At 32.1% G+C, this 16323-nt stretch overlaps 1 protein-coding gene across 6 annotated transcripts in view; it reads right to left on the bottom strand.

Moving 5' to 3' along the window:
- nrm (neuromusculin) overlaps nt 1-16323 on the bottom strand; it is a 297635-nt gene that overhangs the window by 15974 nt on the left and 265338 nt on the right. For all 6 annotated transcript variants that reach the window (XM_013306246.1, XM_013306247.1, XM_013306248.1 and 3 more), the window contains exons 7-8: nt 13106-13263; nt 354-371 (exon numbers count right to left, since the gene is read on the bottom strand). In XM_013306246.1, coding sequence (XP_013161700.1) covers nt 354-371; nt 13106-13263 — 176 coding nt within the window. The remainder of the gene's footprint in view (nt 1-353; nt 372-13105; nt 13264-16323) is intronic.

Below are 16323 nucleotides of genomic sequence, written 5' to 3'. Positions count from 1 at the left end.
TATAAAAAGTTATAAGGGAATTAGCATTGTAAATGGCCACAGATTATATATGCGTAGAAAATTACTTCAAAAGCTTTTACATGTGAGTTGTCTACTGTAGCCAATTTATTTAAGTCCTTAATCAAACTAAATTAATTACTAGTTGTTGTTAAAAGTTTGAACTACGTTAGAATGTTAATTATAATTATATTTAAGATTAAATTAAAGTCTAAAATAGTCTGAGTAATTTTAGGGGTCAATTGTATAATCACCTTTAGGATTAGTTTCTAATTATTGAAATATTTTATATACTTAAATATTAGTTTAAACTCATTTTACGTATTATTTGTACTTAAAATTAAATAAAAACTTACCATTTCTATCTGCTTTTGCTGCTTGTAAACATGAAAGAATAGAAATAAAAATTACTATGTTTGTTATAAAATCTTTAAATTAAAAAATATTCGTATTGATTTATAAAATAATTAAATTAACAATTTATAATAACCTCTATGCTTAAGTTAGGGGTAACTAGGTCATAGTCAACCACGCTGGCCCAGTACGGATTGAATTCACACATACCTTTGAATTTCTTCTCAGATATGTGCAGCATCACGATGTTTCCTTCACCGTAAGAACGTCGGATAAACTTACATATGTAAATCGAAAAACATGTTGGTATATCGCGGGAATCGAACCCAGGACCTGTAGATTACTAGTCAAGTGTACCCTTGAGCCACTAACCCATACATGGATTGCTTTGACATAATCATCGTACAAACAAAATACAATAAGTATTTTTTTTCTAAATTCAAGATACAGTTAATTTCTAAGTCAATAAGGTCAAATGTCATTTGACGCTGAAATTCAATAAGGTCGAAAATATATCATAATAATATACTTATGTGCTGAATTATAGCTCTTATTGTGATAGTATGCTGTACGATATTCGATCTTAAGTAATTTTTTTTTTATTGTACTTTTATTTTTACGTCCCCTTGGTCCGCAAAGAACACTTGTTGACGAATTCCCTTGCGAAAGCCTTCGAATACTCTAATTAATACTCTTGGCTAATTTAGAAACGGATCGCAAAGGAAGTGACAATTAACTGGATTTTCTTTACTTTCGTACAAAAAATATTAAAATAGGAAATGGCTCTCTGCGGAAGTCATTTGTAAAATTACCTCCGTTCCAAATTGTTTGAAGACGGTACTCGTAACATTTTGTTCTTAATAAAGATTTTATTTTGCTTTTAATTTTGAACATACTATTAAAGATTTTTAATTTTAAAAATAAGGTTATCGTCTACATTTCTTGTTTACTCTGTATGGAAATTGGAGTATAGTTGCTTCTTTGACTAAGGTCTTTAAATCTCTCGAACAGCAAATAGTTTTACTATATTTTGATTAATTTTAATCGTAATTAATTGTTATATCTAGATTATTTCTTAAAGTAAATATTGTCTGTTCTATTCTATTTTGAACTGTTGTGGTTAAATAATTATAAAAGCCAAAAAAGCTGTTTAATTTAGATATCAAAAAGAATTACTGAATAACTTTAAAACATATCCAAACCTTTATTTTTTTTTCTTTAAGTAATTTTCTATGTTACAAAAGTGATTAACGATGTTTTTTACAAAAGAATTAATGGATTGATTTATAAATGATTGAGACAAAAAAGAATTACAATTTGATTTATTATTAAATTGGTCGTAGTCGTGAACTTGATGGTACTTATTACTATGGGAGTAGATGTCATATTTGCGTAACTCAACATCATCGTATTGCCGGAACACTTTTTAGCAGACGCGGCTATGAATGTCGTAAACTGATATTAAAACGTCCCCTCTTCTTCCCCATCCCCACCCTCCCATCCCGAATGCTCCTGTCCTCTCGTTCACAGTTTTTGAGGAATTAATTGGTCGGAATTCTACTTTGCCAAGTTTTTGGTAGCTTTTTTACTAGTTCTGTTCATGTCAACAATGAGTTTTATCGATAATTTTTTGCATTTTTTATAAATGATACTTTTTAATGAAATAATATCATTAAATATTTTCTTATAAGAATAAAATAAAAAAATATCACCCATAATTTTTTTCATTAAAAACAAAAATAATTTTCTATGACTCTTAATTCCGTTCAAGCTACTATTTCATATTTTCTCAATATCTGCTTATCCCTTAGGATCATTAGCGTGAGTATACAATCCTTTCTTTAAAATGAAACTGTAAATCTATTTTAGTAAAATAAAATTTAATTTATTTTAATGTTAAAATTTTTTTATCGATAGATTTTTTAGTTCAAGCACATCACTAGCACTTAATAGGATTACTGTAGTAGGCTGAGTTTTAAGAATTTCCAAGTCACGAACGTTTTTCCCGTTCATATCTGTTAATTACCTCTCTCTCCACATTTTCATATTAAATTGAATAAAAAAAATACGATTCTACCGTAAGCTAGTGGCAGAAGTGTTTTAATGATTTTTTTGTTACGTTGATAATAAATACTTGATAGCTATATTTAAGGGGATGTAGTTGAGCGTAAGCTTATTTTATACGAAATAGACATAAATAATTATAAACGGCAACTTTTATTATGTTTTTGTTAAATGTAAAGACTAAAGGAAAATGTTTTGAGAGCATTATTTTTACTTGTAGAACAAGGACTCCGCCCGCTTGAAATACAGATAAAAACTTAATTAGTACCTATGTGTTCTTGTAGATTATAATCTTCAAGATTCATTAAGCCGTTCTGGAGATACCTTCTAACAATTATCCATCCATCAGTCCATACAAACATTCGCATTAAAAATTTTAGTAAGATAGCTTTTACCCGCGACACCGTCTGCGCCGAATTAAAACATTAACTTAATAAGTAGCATATGTCTTCTTCCAGATTATGTTCTACATCTATGCAAAATTGCAGCAAGGTCTGTTCAGCTGTTCTGGACATAATTAGTAACAAACATACATCCAAATATTACACACAATATTTTCATCATGCATCACAAATTCTATTTGAATATTACAAAATCCAATCAGGATATAAGACACGTGAAGTTTTAGTTCGTAATATCGTCCGTTCAGAGCCAATAAAGGATACTGAATAATTTATTTCAATAGCTCCTCGCAACTTCCCGACGTATCAATATCGTATGGGAGCTAAAACTGTGTGCATAATTAATCAAGTGACGTCACCGGCTTACAGGTTATAACAAAGTCTAGTGTGTCTATTAAAAGACCTAGTTAGTCTAGAATTTAGATTGATAAGCATAATATGTAAGTGAAAATTAAATAGGGCTTTGTACTTAATATCTAAGTATCAAAATAATTATTAAATGTTTTCCTTAACCTTTTTAATAAGGAAATCTTACTAATATTATAAATGCGAATGTTTAGGTGGATGGATGGATGTTTGTTAGGAGGTATCTCTAGAACAGCATCATGAATCTATCTGAAATTTAGCATAGATATGGAACTTGGTCTTAAAGAACACATAGGTTACTAATTAAGTTTTTTTTTTAATTTCACGCTTATGGAGTCGCGGCGACAACTAGTAGGTACAAAACCATATGTAGGAAGTTAATATGTTTTTTTGCAATGAAAACTCTTAGTAAGTATTATTCAAGTAAGATAAATTGTACATTTTGTCAATTTAACTTGGGCATAGTTCGTTCAAACCATAAAAAAATATTTTCCCAAGCTTTTTACAAAAAAAATATTCTTCTTCAATATTGTCAAAGACGAAAGAATTCTTTTTATGTTATAATTTCAGTTTGTGCGTTTTAAGATAAGGAGGTTTAGGGTGTCATTATTCAAACGCTACGAGGAAATGTCATCGCGGTTCAAAATTAATGAATTTTTCAACGACACGCGTCGGCTTAATAAATTCCCTACTCCTAATTAGAGATTAAACTAAACTAAGTAGATTAAATTAAATATCCTTTTATAAATTTACATTAAAGATATTAAAATAAAAAAATATATAAGCTATAAAATAAAATCTTTAATTTGAATTTTTTTTTATTTTTTTTTTCAATCTACTGCGTAGTATATTCGAGAATATATTCGAAATCCAACAAAATAGCATCTTACTAATATTAGTAATGTGAATTCGGATGGATCAATGTTTGTTAGAAGGTATCTCCAGAAAGTATCTCGCTGAAATGTGACATACATGTAGAACAGCCTGGAAGAACACATAGGCTACTAATTAAGCCCTTACATTTCCGCGTGGACGGATTCGCGCGCGATAGCTAGTACATAATAAAAGGAGCGTTCGTGTATTACCATAAATGATATAGAAATTAACAATGTCTTTGTAATTGTAAACATTAAAAGTAAAAAGAACAAGATTATTTTTACAAAACACACATAATATATCCAATTAAACCTGAACTGTAGCATCCTTTTAAAAACCATGTATTGAAGGCTCAAGGATCTGATACTTACGAACATTCCGCCGTCTCTTAACGTTTTTAAAGAATTAATTGGTTGGAATTTCATTTTGCCAAGTTTTCGCTATCTTTTTGTCGTCGGCTAGTGATGGGAAGCGATATTTATCGATACTTATAAATTTTATATTTTTATTTTTTCTTTGAATGTATTTTATTTTTGATAATTTGTGCTCAAAATTACCTTTATTATCAGAAAAGTGAAAGTCGCTATCAATATATGTGTATTTTTGGTAGAAGGCTACAAGGGCGTGAATAATAAATTTGAATTAAATATTAGGAAAGCGATTATACGTTATTTGTCTATAATATAATTTAAAAACTTAAAAACAAATAATTAAAAAACTATTATAATAAACTTACTAAATGTAGAAACGATAAGCACTAAACACAATATTATATATCAGTTTACTAAACACAGATCTATCGATAATATTTTCTTTAACGAGTACATCACTAGTACTTAATAGGATTACTCTAGTAGGCTGCTTTTAAGGTTTTTCCGAGTCTTGAATGTTTTTCTCTTCATATTGTGCAGTTACGTTTGTCTCCGAAAATGCGAGGGAAAAGTTTTTTCCTTTAATATTTTTTTAAAAATTTCGTATTCCCGCAGCGTACTTATTATGCCTATGTCATCCACGATTACTGTATTTTTAATTTTGAAATAAGAATATTTGAATATTTAAATTTACAAAATGTCTTATTCTGTTTAATTTTATATACTGCACACACATGCACATACGAAAACATAACAATTATATCATCATTTTAAAATAAAAAATCTCTTCAATTTCTAATATTATGTATTTGCGTTGCTTATAACAAAAATATTTTTTTTGTTTGTCTGTCCGCGAATGTTCGTTTGTTCTTGGTAATCTTCGGAACGACTGGACCGATTTACGACTTTTACTGGAAGGTAGCTAATGTTTGCGGGAGGAACATAAGCTACTTTATTCTGCGCTAGCGAAATCGCGGGCAACCGCTAGTTTAATTTAGCTAAATATTCATTTGGAATTACTATTTATGCTCACACGGAGGCAATTTAAGGAGCTTTTATAAAAATAAATGTACGGTATTTTTAATATACATACTGTACTGGGGTAGTTTCATAAGAAGCTTTATAAGGAAGCACGAGAGGCTGCTCGGGCTCAGTCTCATTCGATTCGTCATTGCGAAACGTCCGACATATTTATTTACGTAAGCATTTAAATTATATTATTGTGAAAATTATTTGGAAGCATTACGTTAGTTACTTCGCTATTAGTTTATTAAAAAAATACTTTTGGATGATATATCTAATACATTACGCTTCTATAGAAATGTTTTCCATAAATTTAAGAGCAAAATAAAGTATATAATAATTTAAACTGCGACCACAGAAGCTCGCGGTCGTCAAATTAATGAAGCCTCGTCACTGAGCTTATCTCTTTAGTTATTTCACCTCTTTTAATTACGACTCACCTTAAGTCTTGTTATATTAATATTTTAAACTGATGCAATTAGATTAAATTATTTAATAACCCAAGAGATTATAAAATATTCTTTATATCGTTAATTAGAAAACCCGACTGACTGATGACACTTAAGGTCAGCGTCCATTGGCCTGCGCCAGACGCACGGCCAGCGACGAATTTTGTTTGCTTTGTATGATTTTACACAGAGCTGCGTTCATAATCCGCGCCGCCCGCACCTAAAGACGGCATTTATCAACAGGCAATCCGTAGCGGGCTGTGTATGCGATACGTCCGGCGCGCGCCAATAGACGCAAAACTTTAGGAGGACTTCACTAGTCACAGTTCAGTCATTTAGGCTTAGGTTCTGATTTGACAAACAAATCAAATATAAAACATAAATACACGTGAAAAACCTTCCAAGTGTAATGGTTTTGACATTTTTAACGACATTTTTCCAACGTTAAGTCTTAAAGGTTTTTAAAGACTTGATGTCATTTTGTAATAAATTTGTGGAAAAGTAAACGCGCAAAGAAAATTGTTCCCCCTGTATAAAAGAGTATCTCATAACCAACAATAGAATTACTACTATATTATATCTACAACGACCAACGTTAGCAAGCGGTTACATTGATAAGCTGAAGCGGAAACAAGTGCTTACGATAGAATAATGATCTAGATTCTAGATTGTAACGGTACACAATAAAACACTTTAAATATTGTTTATTTTGGTTAAAAATTATATTAAGTTAAGTGTAAAGTTTATAATTAAACAGACAATAATAACATTCACGTAACCGCTTACTTGTTTGCTGTGTAATATTTTTTTACTCCTGTTTTAGGCAATTTTTTATTTTAGATTATTAATTATTTACGTGGGTAGCAGTTTTAAACGAGTAGTTACTCCAAAAATAAATCTTTTTAAATTACATTTGTGACTTCAGACTTCAGAAAATCGCTACGCCCATCCATTTGGTAGCGGCCTAAAGAAAAGCTTGTTATAGGGCCGGAGCGAACAAATTTCTTCCGTAACTAACCTCTTTAAGTAAGAGGCTCTATTTCTTTGAGAAAAATGTATCAATTTTGCTCCGGACTCGCGGTTAAATATTATAAAACATGACCCGTTTGTAAAATGCACAAAGTGCATTGAAGAGTTTGTAAGACGTTGTAAACTTAGCAAAATATGAGTATTATTTTAACAAGAAGAATAGGTTTTAATAATATTATCAACTAACTTTACGTCCCCACCGAGGGACTCGGAGCCTCCCCTGAGTTAGGGGTGATTAATTTATAGTCAACCACGCTGGCCCAATACGTGTTTATTTCATACATATCTTTGGTCTTCGCAGATATGTGCAAGTTGCATCACGATGTTTTCCTTCACCGTAAGAACGTCGGATAAATTGGTAAATAAGATGTAAAACGAAAATCGAAAAACACATTAGTACATGGCGAAATGCGAAGTCAGGTCCTGCACATTACAAGTCAAGTGCTTAGCCACTCAGCCACCGACGCTCTCTAATGAAAATGTAAGCTAAAAAATCGTGTTTTATTTCCATTAAATACCAAGAATCTTTAACAGTCAATCCTTACATAACGTTATTAGAATGTCATTACTGGTGCAATTTCCGCGAGTCACACCGTACTGCAAGGTATAAAGTAGAAGACATTAGCGCATATCATTGGATAGCGATTTAAGACTCGATGTGAGAGAGTCCCCTTCGTCTTACTGACAGAATGAAAAATCGTGTTCCAACTAATTCCCTACTCCTATTAAGAACGAAACGTATGGATGAGTGCTATTCCGATAAGTTAAATTTAGAAATCTACTTATGTCAAATGTTTATTTTACAGTAAATCTGTATGACTCCGAAAATTATAGATAGATGCTTTTTAATTAAACACGTATTTTAACCATTTGAATGCCGGTGAAGGATATTATGCATGTCAAAGTGGTTATATGTTTCGCCATAAATATGTCACCACACTTTTTTTTTTATAACAGAAGGGGGCAAACGAACAGCGGGAATAACGAGGTGTTCAACGACGCCCATGGACATCAATACCAGAGGAACCGCAGATGCGTTGCCGGCCTTTGAGTGATACGCTCGCTTCTTGAAGGACCCTAAGTCGTAGCGGTTTGGAAATACACTACTACACTACTTTTGATATTAGTATTTCATTATTTAGTCAAGAACTTATTTCGCAAACCTACGCATAATCTTTCCAATAACAGTGATTTGTCAAAACTCCGCGCCGGGCGTTATAGTCACGGTATAAAAAGTTTGACGTATTTTTAAGCTAAAATGTATTTGAAACATTGTCTACTTTTTCATAGTAAGGTCTGTTTAGTGTTATTTAATTTGATCTAGAATATGTAAAAGAACAAATAACTTGTATAGCCATTTGTTACAGAGGCTTGAGTTTGGGTTTTTAATTTACAAATTCTTTTAAATTAATTAATTTAAATGTAAAACGATGTTAACTTTGATGTGGAAATCAAATAGAAAAGCGATCACAGCTTCAGTGTTTGATGTTGACACGTTCAACGAATTTAGAATCAAATTAAAAACACATTGGAGTTGGGTTCCCAAATATATTACACACATTGGTAACAAATCTTGTTTAAATACAATTATACTAATTATAGTATTAATTGTGAACTTTAGTTGGTTTACAATCTCACTAGGTATATTACAAAATGAATGGTAATTTTCGATAAGAAATCAATTAAAAGATTGGAAAGTATTTGTCATTGCAGATTTGTGACTAATCTTATTATACTATTATAATATTATAAATTCAAATGTTTGGATGGATGGATATTTGTTAGAAGGTATCTCCAGAACGGCTGCATGAATCTCGCTGTTTGGCATGACAAAGAACATAGCCCAGAAGATCACAAAGGCTACTATTTCATGGGCGACAGCTAGTTTCGTTATAAACACAAAATATGAGTATTGAATAGGCTACAAAAAGCAATGGAAAAGCTTAACAAAACTCGCCTCAATTATAAAAAGTCTGGGCGTCGACTAACAGGCGTTCCTGGTTCACTCTGAATGCATTGCAAAGTTTTTCTTTGCAACTCACCCGGCCGTCTGGACGTTGCAACATTTCCAACTTCTTTCCGTGTTGTTGTTAGTTTCAATTTAATTTACAAGTGCATTTAAATTTTAAATAAATATTCCTTCGAGTTGAAAAAGTCTCGAAGTTTTTACGCGTCAAAGAAATATGTAAGTTGGAGAGTTAGGTCTTTACTGGAATGTACTAACGGGCGGTTATAAAAACGCTTCAGTTTTACCTAGATAGATTTACGTGTGAATAATACTTAACTTTTAATTATAATATTAACTAGAAAATTGGGATTTCACTCATATATAGATAGTTTTATTTTATAGTTCTTTTCAAATATCTTGGCGGCCCAAGGTCATGTACGCTACGCCCTAACACACGTAAAATTTCATTCTGCGCAGCGACTCGCGCGAACTTAAGAGCCGCCAAGATATATTAAAACTACTATACTAATATTATAAATGGGAAATTTTAGATTAATAAATGGAAAGAGAGATAGATGTTTTTAACACGTAACTTAAAAACGGCTGAACAGATCTGAATAAAATTTGTAACATTGATAGAAAACAATTTGAAATAAAGCGGAGGTTATGAAATGAAAATATTTACGTTTAAATACATAGTTAAATATTAAAGGTAACATACGATAAGACGTGATGCTGACAAGTACAATATTACCATTTAAATAAACAGAGGTTGTAACAAGCAAGCGAGGGGAGTCGTGATAACGTCCCAAACGAGAGGCTTATGCAAAACCCAACTGACAATAAAGAATGGCTCGCTCTTTACCCATCACAGAATATACCAAACGTTATTCTACATTTTTTTAAATAATTCGTAAGCTAAATAACTTCTGATTCGTCTCACGTAAGTATAACAGCAAAAACATCTATTATAATAAATGTACATGTACGGATAAATGTTTTTTTAAGGTATCTCGAGAATAGCTGCATGGATTTCTTTGAAATTTGGCATAGATGTAAAACATAGTCTGGACGAACACATAGGTTACTAAATTTTTGTTTAATCCCGCGCTGACGAAGTTGAGGGCGACAGCTAGTTATTTATTTCTCGCTTAAAACTTTGAAAAAAATTCTAATCTACAAAAAGCATATATTAAAGTTAAAAGTATAAATTAAATTAACAGTATAAAACTAGAAATAAACAGTTTAGATTGTAAGCTCAAATATAAAACTTCCACCAATAGTTATGAGGCGTCTTGTTAAATTAGGAGCCATTTTGTACTGAAATCAACCTTACGCGAACAATATAGGAGTTTGCAGCAGAGAAATATAAAATTCTTCCGCTCCGAAGGTCGTTGTGAACGAAGTGAAATTTTATTTGTAGACATTATTGAATTTGACTTATTGGTAGAACGAACGGCCACGTGCAGTAAGATTAACAGAGAAATACATAGAGACGCTTTGTTTATTGTCATTTATTTAAAATTTATGATTTAATTAACGTATAGAATTTTTCACTATAGCGTAATTTAATGAAGAAATTATTTTGGGTTCTGATTTTATTATGAGTCATTCAATCGTGTTTGGATGTTTGTGTCTTTAGAATTTTTGTAAATGATTATGAATTTATTAGAAAACCACTACTCGCGTATATTTAGTACGTTATTGGCACAACACAAAAACTTTTAGAACAAAAAGGCAACGAGTGTGATTTATAAGTGTTATGTTTATTACTTTAAAATTGATTTATAAATCGATATAAAACATTAATAAATATTCATCAATATTTTATATTACATATGCAGCTCCTCTGAATCTCTGTTCTAAACGTTCATAGTGTCAGGTGGTTATACAATGGTGTTCGATCGTTCCCTATGGAATGACGTGGTCAGCCTTTATATCCTAGTCAGATATACCCTTCTCTACATGGTCTTTGGATGGCCGCTGTTAGAAAGGGGTCATTGTTAACTGCAGTACACCTGAGCATAGTCATGTTAACTTAAAGCAGAGAACTAAGGATAGGAATGGTTTTAAACAATATTACGAAATAAGACTTAAGTTTTATTGAATTATACTATTAACTTAAGTAAAAAAACGGATTTTTATGGTAATAGAATCGCGGACACACTGCCACATCAATTTGAATTAAAAACTTAACTCTTATTAATTGTAGTGCATGCATAAACGTGGGTTTGTCTTGAGCGTACACGCCATAAGTACATGCCGGAGAGAGGGGACGTCAGTCGATGTCAGACCTTTGGACCGGCAACACGTGTCGGTACGTGAACGAGCCAAATATAACACAACGAATGCTACACTAATCATATAATTATATTAAAATAACTCTGAGTAAGATATTGCAAGAAATTTTATAGAAAAAAATCTGAAGACTTGATAAATAAGTTAAGAAAATGTTTTGACGAGATTCTGATTAATGTACAAAGTTTGTTAATTTTTTGTAATTATACGTTTCGAAACTTTACCAAGAATTATGACGAATTTGCTTCTTCCAGATTCTCAAATAATCTTTCGGCAAAAACAAATCAAATTCCAAAAAGATAAATTATTATTAAATGTGAAATCTTTTATTTTTATATTAATGGTTTTATAATTAGATTTGTCATGAAATGTTTAATACAACAACTAGACGCTTGGCATCCAGAGGGGTAGACAGAGATTATGGAAATCCATTAGGCGCGGTCTTCACATACTTCTCTTGCTTACACATTCATACCTTTTCTTTGTTTCTTTTTACATTTATAAATTATTAGCTGTCGCCCACGACTCCGTCCGCGTGGAATTAACGAAATACTTAAATAGTAGCCTATGTGTTCTACATCTATGCCAAATTTTAGCGGGATCCCTTCAGCCGCTCTGGAGATACCTTCAAGCAAACATCCATCCATCCAAACATTCGCATTAAGCTAAGCTCTACTTAAAGATCTTATGATAGCGATAATAAAAAAGAAATTACGACTTCCGACATTCTAAAAATCCCTGGAAATTACATCAAATTAAAAAAAAATCGCAAGCGTTTTTTTCTCCAATAAACTAATTGATCCAAATTTGATTAGTCGGTTCCGTAGCTCGTCAAATATTTGATCGAGCGGGGAAGAGGGACTGGAAGGGAAAGGGAAGGGGAGGGGATCGAAATTAATTACAATTCCAACTGCGTTTGTGTTACTTTGAGAGTAACTTTGTACCTGCCGTTTCGTGTTCTTCGATTTTGCTGAATTTCCTTCTTCGTTTATCGGTGTTTGAGTTTAAATTGTAACGTTTTCTAACTTCACTTTTGCGCAGTACTTTCTATTTTGTTTTATTTCTGGTTAGTTGTAGTCTATTAATTGTTTGACTTTTAAGAGAGTAGCTATTCTTTTGTTTATAAATTTCTTTTGAGAACTCTTTAAGATTGTTATCGTCATCTCGTCTATTTTTATTGCTGAGGATATGAGTGTACTTAATAATATAGAGAACGTAGCAAGATGTTCAGGAAATACGATACGAAGTCAATAAATGCAGCCTTCATTTATGTTTCTTCAAATATCTACTATCTTCAACTCACGTACAAGTAGTTTAGAATATATATATATACAGAAAGAGATGAACCCTGTCGTTAATAGGGTTGTGTTTCTTGATATTGGATATACATAGAATTGATCAGGTCTAGAGTTAAAAAGTCCCTTTCCTTATTTTCTTAGCACAACCCTGATTAGATCACTCCGTATTAAATTATGAAAGACTCGAATATTCTAAAGAAAAAGAAGCATTGAACGGAAATAAGAACATTAGCCGGTAATTGGATTTCTTTTCAAACAAAAAAATTATATACATTTTTGAATGATTGAATTGTTTATGAAATGTCCAGAAGTGAATTTATTCTAGGAATAAAATACACAAACGTTTTTTTTTTTGCAACATTCAAGATGGCGAAGCAAATCTATACAGTTGACGTATAGTTGCTGTACCTGTACTGACCAGACTCCGCGATTTAACGTTGTGTGTACGGAGCGCGTAACGCGAATCTTACGAGGCAACCATATAATAAAACTAATAAGTTTCGACGATTTACGTCCTTGTGTACGCAGAGCCTTAGCTTATGTGTTCCTCCAGACTATGTTCCAATGTAAATCAAATTTCATCGAGATCAATTCATTCGTATTTATAATATTAGTAAGATACAACACGTACCTGTATATTATTGTCTTCTTGTATTAACCTTTGTGTGCCATTGTACCACTCTATGTGCGCTGCCGGACGTGCGCCGGACACCTCGCACATCAGCGTCAGTAGCGTGCCTTGGGTTGCATGACCCCCAACACCAGTCACTGATATTTTGTTAGGAGGAACTGTAAATAAATAAAGATTGAATTAAAAGTTGCATTAACAATAAAGTAGAACATAGATAATAAACAATTATATACGCCAGGAACATCAGTTGCACGAATGGGTCTCGCCCGGTGAAATACGACCACACAGAAGACTCGCGTGAAGTGGAAGCAATTCTACGTTTTGTCTGATGAGTGTGCGTCCCGGAGGCCTAATTTATTCCTCTTTCCCTTCCCACCCTTGTTCTTATAAGGAAAGGATGGAAAGTGGAAGTTGTCTTTCCGGATGAGAAGATACATGGAAAGGGAAGATATTTTCTTTCTGTGCATCCTCTCCTCCTTCGATTAAAGGTACGCAACGCATATGCAATTGTATGTCTTTGGGCAACGGTCACTTTGTTATTCCAGCGATTACAAGTGGCCGCTCGCTCGTTTGCCACTTTATGATATTAAAAAAAGATGGTGGGGCAATTAGTAAGAATTCTGACACTAGATTTCAATCATGTTGGATTAATAAAAATTTTAGACCTACATTACTACCCTGAAGAAATCCAACTCAGTTTTGAATCGTATTGGAAAATAAAACGTGCGACTAGAAGTCAGCAATTTCCCCCCAGAGTACAGATCCCTTCGATTCCCAGTAGTGTAATAAGCTACAAGTTATCCATCTCATCCTACACTGAAGTCATAATACCCTAGTATATGAGCCATGAAGGACGAGTTGGGGAACTTTTACTGATGTATCTTTTCACTCCCGAAGGAATAAAGCAATTGGATCTAGTGTTGGGACATGTAGCGATTTGGATAAATGAAAATTTTCATCATATTTAAAGTAAAACAGAATAAAAATACGGCAAAGGATATTTCTAACATCAAGGATTTCATCACGTTTGTTTAACTTAGACAAACATTTTGATGTTTATTGGGCATTTTACTGAATATATTTGCTATCTATTGTTAACTAGTAGTGGCCTGTGATTTTGTCCGCTCGAAATTAAAAGAAATCTAGTCGTATATCACGAGGATAATATTGTTTCTTTCGTAGGAACAAACGTTGTTCATTGGACAACATGAAAAATTTTAATGTAGAGTCATAATGTTCGCTAATATTATTAAGAGAAGAGCCTTTTAAATCAAATTAGAAATCGATATCACTCCCGGCAATAAATGTTCAAATGATTTCAAGAAAAATGAAATTTTTATCCTGAGGATATTAACTTTATTAGTCATAAGAATTCTTAAAACGCTTTTTAGAACGAACTTTTATGGATCACGTCTAAATCGTCTACGCGCTGCTAATTTCGTACAATCATAAATTTTATCGTCGCCAATAAAAAAATATTTAATTTGTTTTCTTTAATATATGATATTATTTAAATATCAGTATTTTTAGGGTTCCGTACCTCATAGGAAAAAAACAGAACCCTTATAGGATCACTGTGTTGTCCGTCCGTCTAATTGAGGTTGATTTTGCAGTTTTAAACACAATTTCAAGAAAAAAAAACATTTTGCTTTTTGTTTTGTCAATGAACCGTGAATTTCTGAGACCAAAAGCCTCATTTAAAACATATTCTTGTCTCTGTTTTGTCAAAGATTAAACACAACGATGACTACATGTTTTATACAAAGATTTTAGTCTCGGAAACCAATGTTATGAACGTCAAAACTAATAAAAACAAATTACTTACAAGAAAGAAAACGTATTTATTATAGAAATAATAGGAATACATATGTTATTTTCAATGTTTACCTAACATATTAATCCTGCAAAGCAAAGAACGTTATTTTCATCTATTCCCTATCATCTTCCCCAATTTCATTTCCACCTTCGTAGCAAAATTGCCTAAAATATCTATACAGACCCTTCGCAAATTAATTGGCCGTTACTTTCATATTGGCGAGGATAATTCAATTTCGTCAAGAGAATTATTGACTCGTGTATAGAGTCAAAGGCAATCTGTGGGTCAGTAATAGACACGCCCGCTCTATTTGTTCTACAGGTCCGCTTCGAGCACTCTACTAATATCATATGAGTGCCTGGTACAAGTTTTGAGAAACAAGATATTTTTGGTTAGTTTATTTTTATTAAATTAAAAAGATTTTGAATATTTAAAAAAGGGCCTTGACAGACGGACGGACAACAAAGTGATCCTATAAGGGTTCCGTTTTTTTCCTATGAGGTACGGAACCCTAAAACGACTTTAAATACTGTTGCATAAGTCTACTTTTAGTTTGCATATTAATGCACTTTTGTGTTGTTTATTAAACACATACCCCATTTTCTAAAGCCCGTAAAGGTATCAAGCTGGAATTTATATCAAATGTTCAGGTTTGCGGTTGCTAGGTGCTGTGAAAAAATGAAACTTCTAAGCCAAACCAATTAAAAAGATACAACCGTTGATGTCGTAAATTTACGCAAATTTTCGACATTCGCAACGGAATCAAAACCTACAGGGTACGTCCCGTGAACTTAGAATCTTGAAATTTGGTACAAAGCAACTTCATAAAGCAGAGATATGAGAAAAATTGTGAAAACCGTTTTTAATTAAGTTTATAAATGAGACTTATTAGTTTAAAGGTTTAAAGAATTAAGTTATCTAAAGGAAAAAGAAAAAAGTAATTTACATGAGAACAATATCGCACAATATGTCGAAAATTAGTCAAAATTAATTTAGACCAGACTTAATTTACAACTTAATTAACAAAGCAACTAAAGTACAGGAATATTATTTTGATAAATATCTTTTAAAACGCTATCAGTTTATGCTTTGAACCATAAGCTAACACCATTGGGTGTTACGATTGGCTCATTACTTACAGGGTGAATAGGCTGAGGTCTACCGAGCCTTTCTCTATCTTACCTAGTACGTTAACGTGCCGTGAATATATGACACTATCACTGGACAAATAATGAAAGCTGTGTTACCGAACGATTGCGAATTTAGTAAATTTCTATTCATACTAAGTATATTATTGGCTTATTAAAGGATTAATGTAAATCGTTTGATATGTCACTGAACAATTGTAAACTACGTCAATTTATAAACTGACAAGATATATTTTAAATTGTCAATTGTAAAC

This window comes from Papilio xuthus, unplaced genomic scaffold (genome assembly GCF_000836235.2).
Source record: "Papilio xuthus unplaced genomic scaffold, Pxut_1.1 DF828258.1, whole genome shotgun sequence".
Classification (NCBI taxonomy): Eukaryota; Metazoa; Arthropoda; class Insecta; order Lepidoptera; family Papilionidae; genus Papilio; species Papilio xuthus.
Note: the sequence above shows the minus strand (reverse complement) of the source record. Positions and strands in the feature narration are given on the sequence as shown.